Source organism: Pygocentrus nattereri, chromosome 3, assembly GCF_015220715.1.
Source record: "Pygocentrus nattereri isolate fPygNat1 chromosome 3, fPygNat1.pri, whole genome shotgun sequence".
Taxonomy (NCBI): Eukaryota; Metazoa; Chordata; class Actinopteri; order Characiformes; family Serrasalmidae; genus Pygocentrus; species Pygocentrus nattereri.
Genome location: NC_051213.1, coordinates 25574779 through 25587474, shown reverse-complemented (window position 1 = coordinate 25587474; position 12696 = coordinate 25574779). Strand labels below are relative to the sequence as shown.

Here is a 12696-nt window from a genome sequence, read left to right as displayed (position 1 = left end):
TTAATAAACCCCTGGGTTGCTTTGGCTTTATGTTTTGGGTCATTGTCCATCTGTATTATGAAATGCCGACCAATCAGTTTGGCTGCTTTCGGCTGGATTTGAGCACACAGTATGTCTCTGAATACCTGAGAATTCATCCGGCTGCTTTTGTCCTGTGTCACATCATCAATAAACAATAGTGACCCAGTGCCACTGGCAGCCATGCATGCCCAAGCCATCACACTGCCTTCTCCGTGTTTTACAGATGATGTGGTATGCTTTGGATCACGAGCTGTACCACGTCTTCACCATACTTTTCTCTTTCCATCATTCTGGTAGAAGTTTATCTTGGTTTCATCTGTCCAAAGAATGTTCTTCCAGAACTGTGCTGGCTTTTTTAGATGTTTTTTAGCAAAGTCCAATCTAGCATTTTTAATCTTGAGGCTTATGAGTGGCTTGCACCGTGTAGTGAACCCTCTGTATTTACTTTCATGCAGTCTTCTCTTTATGGTAGATTTGGATATTGATACGCCTGCCTCCTGGAGAGTGTTGTTCACATGGTTGACTGTTGTGAAGGGGTCTCTCTTCACCATGGAAATTATTCTGCGATCATCCACCACTGTTGTCTTCCGTGGGCATCCAGGTCTTTTTGCATTAATGAGTTCACCAGTGCTTTCTTTCTTTTTTAGGATATACCAAACTGTAGATTTTGCCACTCCTAATATTATAGCAATTTCTTGGATGGGTTTTTTCTGTTTTCGCAGCTTAAGGATGGCTTGTTTCACCTGCATGGAGAGCTCCTTTGACCGCATGTTTTCTTCACAGCAAAATCTTCCAAATGCAAGCACCACACCTGAAATCAACTCCAGGCTTTTTATCTGCTTAATTGAGAATGACATAACGAAGGAATTGCCCACATCTGCCCATGAAATAGCCTTTGAGTCAGTTGTCCAATTACTTTTGGTCCCTTTAAAAAGAGGGTGGCAGATGTAAAGGAGCTGAATCTCCTAAACCCTTCATCCAATTTTAATGTGGATACCCTCAAATGAAAGCTGGAAGTCTGGACTTTATGCCCATTTCCATTATATAACTATAACCTGAATATGTTTCAGTAAACAAGAAAAAACTAAATTTGTGTCAGTGTCCAAATATATATGGACCCAACTGTATGTAAATGACCAGTATGATTTTATAAGGCCCATATCATGGAAAACTTTTTTTGAACCCAATTTTTTGAACATTGTAACACTGTTAGAGTTTCAAAACATACTTTTCTCTTTGTCTCCTGCACATGTATGTAAACTAATCTGCAAAAACAGCCTGTTTTTGAATTCACTGGTTTTGTGGAACCAACACATTTACAAATAGGACACTGCCTATTAAGTCTACAGGAATTTAGCACTGCTAATTCACACTGAAGTTATAAGGAGTGTTTCAGCCTGAACTGCTTTTTGAAGGCATAATACAGGGCAGCCTAGCAAAACAGAAGGCATGCACACATATATTAATCTTAAAGGCATCGTAATGAAAACAGATTGTTTAAGGGGTGAAAAGAGTTTGTAAAATGTCAAATGTAAAAATGAATTTTGACTGTTTTTGGAACATGAAACCACACAAAAGCATAAGCATTACAGCTCAAATTTTTAGTTCTGGTTGTTCTTGCTGTCTAATGATACTCTTTCATTACCTCACGCCTTACGGTGAGGGACTAAAGGGTGCAGCCTTTGGATGATGTAAAAGCTTAGGCTCCGCTCCACACATGGTTAAAGATGCTAAAATGTTATGGTAGTGAAGAACAATGCCAGGCATTTCTGGAGAAGTAAATCGTGGCTCTGTTCCAGTAAATAAACATAGACTTCCTGTCCGTCCTCACTGCTCCTCTATCTGAACCTCGAGGAGCAATGACCACTCTCACACACTTCGCACTTTACACACCTGCTTCCAGGCAGCACTGTAAGCCTGCGTTCAGTGCACGACACTGTAAGCTGTTAGGTTTGTCTGTTGTAGTATTTTATATGTTTACATGTAGCTTTGGAGAACATGGAGAAGGTACGGTGAATGCAACAAGTGGTATGTATACCTCCTAAGCCTTATTTACATTTGGGAACACTGAGTCAGAGCATGCCTAGTGCAGCCAACTGCTTGGTTATGTGGTTGTGATGTCTCTGCTTTGAGTTAATAGACAGGAAACCACATGTCTGAGATCCTCCGCTTGCTCGCCTCACAACAGAGCCCGAGCCAATCTGTCTCAAACAGGCCAAACACAGCTAGCTACAACGAAAAACAGTGATGCACTACTGTGTACATCATTTCCACATGAATAAAATACCAATACCAACACAATCACTGCCAAATGTAAGTAAGCTGAAAGACAAAATCATATTATATTTCTGTATTTCGGTGGACATTATGTACACATTTGAAGAAACTAACTTCAATGTTATCACTTTTTTAAATGTATACAGTACAGATGCTACTTTACAGTCTTCAAGTTTTCATGCCATCATGACCTAAACTAAAGGTCATGAATTAACATGAATTGACATGCACATACTATCTCTGTAGCATCAGAGATCTGGTGGGCGGGCAATTACAATAAAGAGTGCTGTATACAGGCTTAAGCAGACTTTGTAGCGAAGTGAGAGTGAAAACATGCCTCTTCAAAAACATCAGCAACCACAAAAAAACTACAGATTAGAAGTGATCTTCATTCACACCGCTGTGTCATTGTGAAACACACGACAAGGACGCACAAGTTATTACTCACTTCACAGTACAGTGTCAGAGTGTCCTTGTTGACATTAAAATGTAGAGAAATCTCTCACCCACAGACACCTACAGACCTACTATTTATGTGTGCACACATCTAACAACAGCTATGGAACAATGGCTGTAGAGTCTGCTATCTACTGGTGAATTGACAGATACACTGAAAAGAAGTACAACTTAGTGAGAGCACATTACATGTAGGCCATATATCCCTGATTTCTCATTATGAGATTACTATAAGAATATTCAAAGGTTATTCAAGCTCTTCCTAGACAATTTTACTCAAATAAGGTAATCTTACAAATAAATTGTGCTCATACACTGTGAATTATAACTTGTCAATGCAGTAAATTAATTTCCCTTGATAAAATTACATGTAACCTCATAATGAAAAATATTAGGATTTCACAGATTCAAAATATCAGAAAAATGTAATCACTGAGATGTAAATGTCATCCAGAGTGGTTTATTGTGAAAAGTTGGATCTGTAAAGTAATTTACCACATTTTCTGTAAAATGTTTGTGATAGCAACAAGGTTTTGCAATATCTACAGTGAATATTACTATCAAAATTTGGTGAAGGACGTGTTTTCTTAGGATGTGGGTGAATTATCTACTGTTGTCAGTACATCTTTATCAGTATAATGTTGACATTGCATTTGAAACCTAAACATCAAGCTTGATCTTCTGGAACCTGTGTGTGTGCGTGTGTGACATTAATATGTAAAGACCTATGATGTGGTCTGAAAAACCTATGAGTTCTTATATTTCTCCTGACTCAATAATGTCGTTTTTCAATTTTAAACAAAACAATCTTACATAGTGCTGTTTTATTGATTTGAAAGTGTAACTTTTGAAAATTTGGTGCAATTCCCCTTTAAGACACTCCTATCATTTCTTGCAGTGTAGCTGCAGCTTAGAGAACGAAGAAAATAGAAAAATGAAGGTGGAGCTCACTGTGAGGGAAAATCAAGATATCATTGCACTCTTCTTCCGTGCATGAGCAGATGTAGAGCTGACCGCTGTCTGTCTTATATTCCTTCATCTCACACGTGGTTCTGTTATAGTCTTCCAGACGAATGCCATTTAGAGGCTTGGATGGGAGGTGACACACTGTCTCAACTGTTTGGTTGGCCTCATTCTTCCTCCTGAAGGAATGGGACACATCCGAGTATGCACACACAGGATGATTAAAGGGCTTATGTAAAGAGGGAGGTACTCAGTATAAACACAGTCAGTCTACAATGTTTCCACATCTGCACCAACACAATAAACCCATCAGACTCTGAATACCTCTCCAACGTTAATTCAGTTATAACTTCTCAGAAACAAAATGACACATTAATGGAAAATAAACTATTTTATTGCGTCATTTAAAGAGAAAGTTTGGGGGAAAATCAGTTTCATAAGATTTTCCCCTTACTCTACATGCATCACGTCACACAAGACATGTTTGGTGTCCGAGGTTTGCTTCTTTACCTGCACTGGTTCTATGAGGCTCATGTGGCAAGTACTGAAAGTTTGTAACCCATCAATCAGTAGTATTCATTTAACAACCCGGCATGATTTGAGGCAAGCAATGATTTCATAGTAATTAACAATAGTAAACACTTATTTAAACTCTCTATTTAGACAAAGCTAATTTGTAAGGGTTTAAACCATTATGAAAGAAAATGTATGTTAAACATATATGGTAATATATTGCAAGCTTGACACATATATTAAAAATATATGGGCATATACTTTCATTGCATACGAGATGATACACAAAATGTATTATTCAGTTAGATACAATGCAGTGGTGTCTCGAAAAGTAAGGAGTAGCTGAAAAATGTGCCTTACAATAATTTAAATGAATTTCTGTAAAGGCAGTAAAAGGAAATGCTATCATAATCAAATGCCTTGGCTGAGTGACAATGACTTTTCTGTTTTTTTATACCTTGTAGTAATGAGAAAAGAGAGCTTTGACGTACCAGACTGCCACACAGACCTCATCTGGATGTTCACAGATTGAGGTGATACTGCAGTTGGCTTGGCAGGTGCCAGTGCCATTACAGGAGGAGGGCACTTCATCACAGAACTTACACAGGTTCATCAGTTTAAATAGACCAGGAACCATCCCACCTACAACACAGCATAGAAAAAACAATACATCAAGGTCTCTGGGTAATCCAAGCTGAGGAAGCGCATTAATAAAGGTAATAGTCTGTTGTACCACAGTATCAGCTGGTGGAGGTAAAGAGCCTTTGTTTCTTCTGCCATTTCCAAAAAGATGCTGAGTGAAAATAAACAGTATAATTAAAATCGTGTTCTGATTCCAGTCCACATTTTCGTACTGCTCCAGCTCCTAACATGCCTGAGCAGGGTAATTAGCACTCTACAGCCCCTAATTACCTCCTTTATGTTTGCTGTGAGTCAGAAAAGAACAAAATCATGGTCTGGTGGTCCTAGGACTCTGGATTAGGAATCTGTGTAGCATTATTCTACATTCAGGACCCTCTTCTCCATGTTCAGTGAGCAGCATCTGAGAATGTAGGAGAAGAGAAGTCTGTAGAAGTGCATTGTGGTGTGTTAGCTGTTGGAGCGGTCAATATGATCTTGCATGCTGACCTCCTGGGCCATCTTCTCTCTCTGACCTGTTCAGACCTGTTTTTCTCTGTAGAGCCACTACAAGTTCCCTCATGCACTGCACTCTAAAAAAATGAAGGTTCACAAATGGTTTGTGGCTTGGAACAACATTTAACTCCTTATAGCTTAAGGAATAAAGGGCCCACACTTTAATAACTATGGCCTTTAAAAAAGAAAGTTTCTTCATACTGATATCACATTTACAAAAAAGGTTCTTTAAAGAATTTTTAAAGCTTTATTTTTGAGAGTGTAGCCCAAATGCAGCCATGCTCTATGCTTGGGATGGGCAAAATGTCAAAAGTATAACTTCACAGTACTTAAATACATTTTCACAACACATGATAAGTATAATAATTTTTAGTTTTTCTGAGGTTTGATAACTTGTAAGAGACAAAAAAGTACCACGTGTATAAAATACAGACCAAAACTATTAACTAATGACTATTAAACTATTAGTGATCATGATTTTCCGTTTTGCTCTACATACTACACTAAATCCATTTAAATAGGACTAATTATGTTCTGTTTTGAAGTGAAACCTGCAGCTGGGCAGTGTTCTTTGAGCACTGGCAACAACCACTGTATATTCAGAAATGCATACTGTGACAATGTGATGCAATTTATCACTATAACAATAAATATTATACTGCCCACCTCTACACTACTCACACACTCAGAACAATTTTCCTCTGCGTTAACGTTGTGCTAGGTGACCACAAATTAGCTCTTACAAATGCCATTGGTGCTACAATTATACAGAATGAAGCACTTTGAATCGAGTGTGAATAAGAGGTGGAAAGCAATCTTTAATTTGGTGTGAATAGTTTCTTTGCCATGAATAAATGCCACGCACACCCAGGGTTAATCAAGACAGAACCAACAGCTGACCGCTCTGTTGTGTGTGTGCACTCATATTTGTGTGTGGGGGGCACATGCAGTCATTAAACAGTGTAATGTAGCCCTCAAGAGCAGCTGTCAGCTTGTGTAATAAGCATGCCTCCCCTGATAAAAGCCTTCCTCTGCTCAGATAAAAGGCTTACGCTGCTTCTGGTTGAAGAGGAAAGCAGTTGGGCAAAGATGTCACAAGAAACTGGGTCCAATGCATGTAATAGGATACATGACCAGTGTAACCAGCATAGTAAATTTGCAGCTTGTAAAAAACACAAAAATACATTTGTTTGTAAGTGATAAATCATCATGGTAAATCCAGAGTAAAAGAAGGAATATCAAACACAGGATGAAAATCACATGTCCAGAATCATTATCCCTCAATACTGATATGAAGTGCTATAACCCACTGACTAACGTAAAAAAAAAATCTTTAAAATAGTAAGTTCTTTACTTTTAATGCCAGTTAATGGATAAAGATTTTCTATCCATTAGTTAATAGTTTTTACATCCAAGCAGTTTTGGGGCACTTCTAATGCTACATCCACTGTGACAATTTTACACAGTGGGACCGGCATCTTTTTTCTGTTCAAAAACTGAACCCAGCAACATGAAACAGAGTGTAACAGGGAGCAAGGAGGCGGACGCATATGCGGAGATAAGCGAGATTTATTATGGGCAAATCCAAAATCAGGGTCGAGACAGTCCAGGGTCATAGAGCCAACATGGATTGATCGGGGGGCAGACATGACAGACAAAGCAGAACAAACAACAGTACATACACCAGTACATCCAACACAGCAGATAACAGTACAAATCAAACAAAGACCAGCCCATCCAACAAACAACAGTTCAAACACCACAGCAGATAACAAAGACCAGCAAACACAAGGGGCAAACACAGGGCTTAAATACAACAGGGCTGATGAGGGACAGGTGGAAACAATCAGGGGTGGAGTCATGAAACGAGGGGGCTGGACCAAAACAAAACACACATGGAAGATCAAAACAAAGCACAATTTAGTGGGAGGAGCCAATTGCGACACAGAGGAAATGACAATTAACTGACATCTAATAAAGTAGAATTACCCATCACCAGGATTTCATCAGTGTTGCAACAAAACATATATCAAAAATGGTAACTTTACAGGAGAAGCAAAAGCTGTTTTAACTTTGATGTATGTTAATGCAACTAAACTCTATTACATTTTTTAATTAACTAAATTTTTACTTTTATTTAAGTCATTAAAATCATATTTATTGGTCCATTAATGATGAAATATTGTGTTCATACAAGAGCAGTTGGTGTTATGAGATTTTGATATGGCAGTGACAGCATTCTAGTATAATCCAATAAAGCCATTACAAGCATCATAACATTGTCTATGACGTCAGGTTTGGCCCCACAAATGTCTGCTGAGAATGCCATTGGAGGGGACCTTTCACCCACTGAAGATCTGCACAGCTTCAGAGTAAATTCAGGGTGTCAACAGGATCACTGCTGAACCCTCCCATCCTGGCCATGCTTGTTCCAAAAATCTGGAAGAGCTTTCAGTGCATCAAAATCAGAACCAGTGCAATTTCTTTTCTAAAGCTGTGTTACTGTTAATTTAGTAACCCAGAGTGAACATACCCACAGTTTCCTGTTCTTCATCTGAGTTTGCAGCATACACCCTATCTATAGGCCAGATATCATGTCTATACATTTTCCATGTATACAAGAGAGCTAGTGGGAAAACAGACTCCTGTCAAGTATCTGGAAAGTTTCTCCTTAACTGGTAACAGCTAATCTCATCCCAGTGTCATATATATGATGACAATAGCATTGTGAATTTTAAAGAGAACACTTCAGGTTGTAGAAAGATCATTCTATTATCCCTCTCTGTCTGTCTTCCTTTCATGCATCCTCTCCACTCCTCCCATTTAAGGATGGACCAGGTGACCTGGACCAGGAAGGAAGAACAGACAGGACGGAAATGTGGCTTCCTTTCCACAGCTAGAATAATAAAGTGGGACAACTTTTACTGCCACTGCAGAAAGTTAGCAATGCTGTGTACTACAAGTGTAAATCTCCAACTTCATAAATTAAGATTCTTTAGGAAACGAATCAGCGCATCATGGAATGTCAAACCTCACCATTATTCAAGGTGAATATTTTGCTACAATTCATAGTTTTTATTAAAAACACACTAAATGTGAATGGGACAACTGTTAACATAGTAGCATTTAGCTTAAATTTTTCCTTTTGACCAAAAAATGAGAATATCTTTTGCTGAATATTACTATAATAGACTATAATCGATTCTAACATTTCAAAATCACTGTAGTTAAATGCCACCTTCACTAGATCATGACTGGACTGTGGCTGGTTTGACTTCAGCAAGCAAGCTGCCACAATATGCAGGGTGACAACAGCCCTCAGGCATCATTAAAGTTATCTCCCCTCATTCCCTTGTGTTGATCTTTGCTGGAAGAGTGTATGGATGGACTGGTTGAGCTGCTCTCCAAGTCTCTGGTTCAGTGAAGCAAGCCAAGAAGGGATTGCGCCTGCCACGAGGGGAGGAAGACTAATATGGTCAAATCAGATTGAGTCACTTTGAGGTTATGCGACCCCTCTTCTCATCCCTAAATAGCTGTTTCTCAGCTCTGCACCCAGAGGCCCAGAGAGGCAAGAGTAAACATGGGCTCAGGCTCACACCCCCTTCTAAATTGGCCTGGTTATGCTGCTGTAAAGGCCTACAAAGGAGCTCTTTTAGCCTGCAACTACCGCACTGCTGCCTGCACTAAAAACCCTTTCACTTGAGTTCATCACTCCTAATCGTCCTTGCAGGAGAGCATAGTAAAGCAGCCCAGCCTTTAGTTTTCTTTAGACATTCAGCAGGTGTAGATATGGCTTTTCAAGGCACCGGAGACTCAAAGGGTAGTACTTTATTTATGGCATAACTGAAAAGATACTGGTCCACAGTGGATATGCTTTCCTCTTTGATCGTGTCATGATAGTCTTGAAGAGCTTTGCTAGCTGACGCAGCAGTTGCTGTGCTGTTGTAAAAGGTTGGTTCAGACGAGCTTTGCAGAGCTCCTGATAAGTCTGGAGGGAGTGGACACTACCTCATCACCGCAAAGGTCAAACCAGGGGACATGATTAGTGGGACACGTTATCTCAGAGAAACTTATGCTTTATCAACATCAGTGCTCTCAGACAGACAGACATACAGAAAAATAAATGAGGCTGGTAAGGTCCTACTACCGCAGGCAGTGAGAAGGGCCTCAACCAGAGACCTAAAAATGTCTGTGTGATTCTAGACTGCATGACTGTGTGTTTTTGTGTGTCCAAGCTCTAAATGGTCAGTGCTGAAGGTGGAAAGGGAGCAAACAGGTAAAGCAAATGGCAGTAAGTCAACGGAAGGCATTACGCCCACAGCCAAAGGCTCTCTGATGTAATGTACTATATGCAACGACTAAAGCAAACAAGGGCATTGCTACACTTGGGCACAAATGGCTGTGCTTGGGCACGAATAAATCATTACATGAACTTAATTATGCAACACATTTTCATTTCTCATCAAACAGCATAGATCTCACTGACAAACACAATTGCAAATAATGTTGACACATTTTCATTTTGTAAGTCAAACAATCTCCTGGGTTCCTTGTTTTGAGTGATGCTTTGTTAATGAAGCCTACAACCCTTGGCAGCTTGACCAGTTAGTTAAGGGAGAGTGACATCCGGAAAACAAAGTGTTGAAATAGCTTTTGACAGCTAAAGCTTTGATTCCCACCTGATAAATTACTGAACATTAACAATCTGCTTGTTTAAAAAAAAAAAACAGAAAACATGTGTAAACATAAATGCAACACTTTCTTATGTAGATTAGAACTAGGTAGCAATTAAGATTATATTTTACACTTTTTAGAAGTGCATACACAGGTATTTTCTTTGGTCTATGACTTTTCCTTGCCAAGTTTACAAAGCTTAGAGTTTCCTGAGAATCCATTCAGGTTCATTAATGACTACAGGAAATCATACAGAATGCTTTGTAATAAACAGATCATAACAGAAAACATGGCATCTCTAAGCGCTGTAGGCCAAAGGGGACCCATCAGCCTTGTCTATCACAGGAAGGTTGCTATTTAAGAAGGGAGCCGAGGCAGGGAGGGCCTCATTTGATATAATTAGCGCCTAACTCACCTGTAATCATGGGGTGAAGAACTGAAATTAATGACAAGGGAGAGGAGAATAAACAAACAGCTCACACCGTTTGAAAGAAGGAAGGGGTGTCTGGCTGGAGCCAAAATGTTGCCCTCCTCAGATCCACAGTACCAAAAACACCCACTAAACCCAGCACAGGGACAAAGAATTTTTTGCTAACACCCTTATATAGAAACACACAGCACTTCTTCTCTTTATACATTTGACACATACATACATATCCACCTATTTGACCCACAGTAGTTTAGCTCCTTCCATCCACACTGAAGTTATGAAGGAGCACTTCAGAGCAGGCTGCTTTTTGCAATACAGGGCAGCCAATAAGAACAGAGGTCATTTACATACAGCAGTCCTTAAAGGCAGTTTACACTAAAAGACAAAGAGAGGTTGGAAAATGGTAATGTATAAAGAATTATGATGTTTTTGGTACAATAAACCAAATTATAAGAGGACCACAGGGTAAATAATACAATCTAAAAACATGAGCTGATCCGGCACCTCATCGGAAGGCCGTGTAATAGCTGGGGTATAAAAAAATGGGGGACAGCTAGTGGTGAAAGATACTTTAAGATGAGAATGAAACCGAGTCAACATCCTTAAGGCCTTCCAGTCGAAAAGAGCAGAAGAGAACAGAAAACATGTAAATATCTGTGAGGAAACGCACTGGGTTTTTATTATTAGCCTAGCATGCGCCATCAACTCCACTTATAACCAATCTCAAGCCCACAGCAAGGAGCTGCAGCACAGCACTAACGCCATTGCAATGAAGCACCTGTGGAAATATGGGATTTACGTTGCGTAACTTTTCGGGCTCTAAAACGAACTACAGAGGAAAGATAGGCGTAGTACCCAACTCTGAAACACGTCCACGGTAAGACACTATGTGCTGCAGACAGTAAAACAACACGTGTTAACAGCAAACAGAGCTACCGCACACAGAGGTGGAGTGACTACTGCAGTTAGCAGGTCAGCAGGCTCTACCTTTCTGACGGTTTTAAACGACAGGACTTACACTGAGGTGTATTTATGAGGGAAAACATGCTCTAAACGGTTCAACTGTTAGTTGGTTCAAGATTTAGCCTTTCGTTTTATACGAAAAGGGGAAAAATAGTTTAAAAGCTTCAGACTCCAGAGACTTCAGTCTCCAGGCTGACAGACAGATGCTGGATGTAGTGAGAAGTTCCACTGAAGTTCAGTGCTTAGGTTTTTCTGACCTGGCACTTTAAAAACTCCCGATGAAGTTGTTTCTTTCTGGCTGCTCTACTCTCTGAGTCTCTGTTTAACTGCAGTAGCGCTCACTCGTGCTGCCCGAGGCTGCTCTGTCTCCTCTCAGGCTGAGTGTGTGAGTAGAGCGCCGGAGCGCTGGAAGTGTCAGACAAACGGGACTCACCGACTCCAGCTGCGGACACGAAGAAAGCGGCCCACCACAGCACGTCAGACCGATACGGCTTCATGAGTAAAGTTGTGTCTCTCCGTGCCTTTCATTAATTTAAAGCCAAGCGCGGTACTTGCTGTCCGAAGTGAGCTGCTCTCTCTCTTTCTCTCTCTCTGTCTCTCTCTCAGAGGGAAAAAAGCTCAGTGTTCTGTGGGCTGAGCCACTGCAGCCTGAGACAGGAAATCTTTCAGCTAGGGCAGGACTTTTCCTCCTCCAGCCACCCTCCCGCCCTCTGCAGCTACACACTTTTACCCCAGCCTGTAATTACACGCCTCAAAAGTCTAATTTAGAGTACACTACTTTAAAATGACACGTTGACAATATTATACACACAGGACTTTTTTTTTATTCAGACAGCGCAGACTGAAACACACAGACCTTTTACAGATATTTTAGCCTGGGATGGTCTTTGATGACAATTGAAAGATGAAAGAAACAGAGAGAGAGAGAGAAAGAGAGACTGTTGTGACTGCAGTGAAATTTGTTGCACCAGTAAGTGAGCAGCTTGAACAAACAATTAGTGCCATACTTGCATTAGTAATGCCTGCTTTATTTGTGAACAGAGAAAGGGAGAAACAGAGGTTGCACAATAAAGTATCTACAAATATTCCACCAAATAGAAAAAAGGAAACCCATTACTTCACTTCTGAAACTGATACCATGTAATTAGAGGTATCAGTGAAAGACAGCATGAGAGAGAGACAGACAAAGAGAGAGGGAAAAAGGAGTCAAAAAGACAGAGAGATAAAGAGAGTTTGAGAAAGAGAGAGTTAGGGAGAGATAGCAG

The 12696-nt window shown here is 40.0% G+C and overlaps 1 protein-coding gene across 1 annotated transcript in view; it reads right to left on the bottom strand.

Moving 5' to 3' along the window:
- tgfbr2b (transforming growth factor beta receptor 2b) overlaps window positions 1-12094 on the bottom strand; it is a 33318-nt gene extending 21224 nt beyond the window's left edge. The window contains exons 1-3 of the mRNA XM_017709175.2: window positions 11865-12094; window positions 4722-4872; window positions 3706-3896 (exon numbers count right to left, since the gene is read on the bottom strand). Coding sequence (XP_017564664.2) covers window positions 3706-3896; window positions 4722-4872; window positions 11865-11928 — 406 coding nt within the window. The 5' untranslated portion in view covers window positions 11929-12094. The remainder of the gene's footprint in view (window positions 1-3705; window positions 3897-4721; window positions 4873-11864) is intronic.
- Between the last annotated feature and the right edge of the window lie 602 nt (window positions 12095-12696).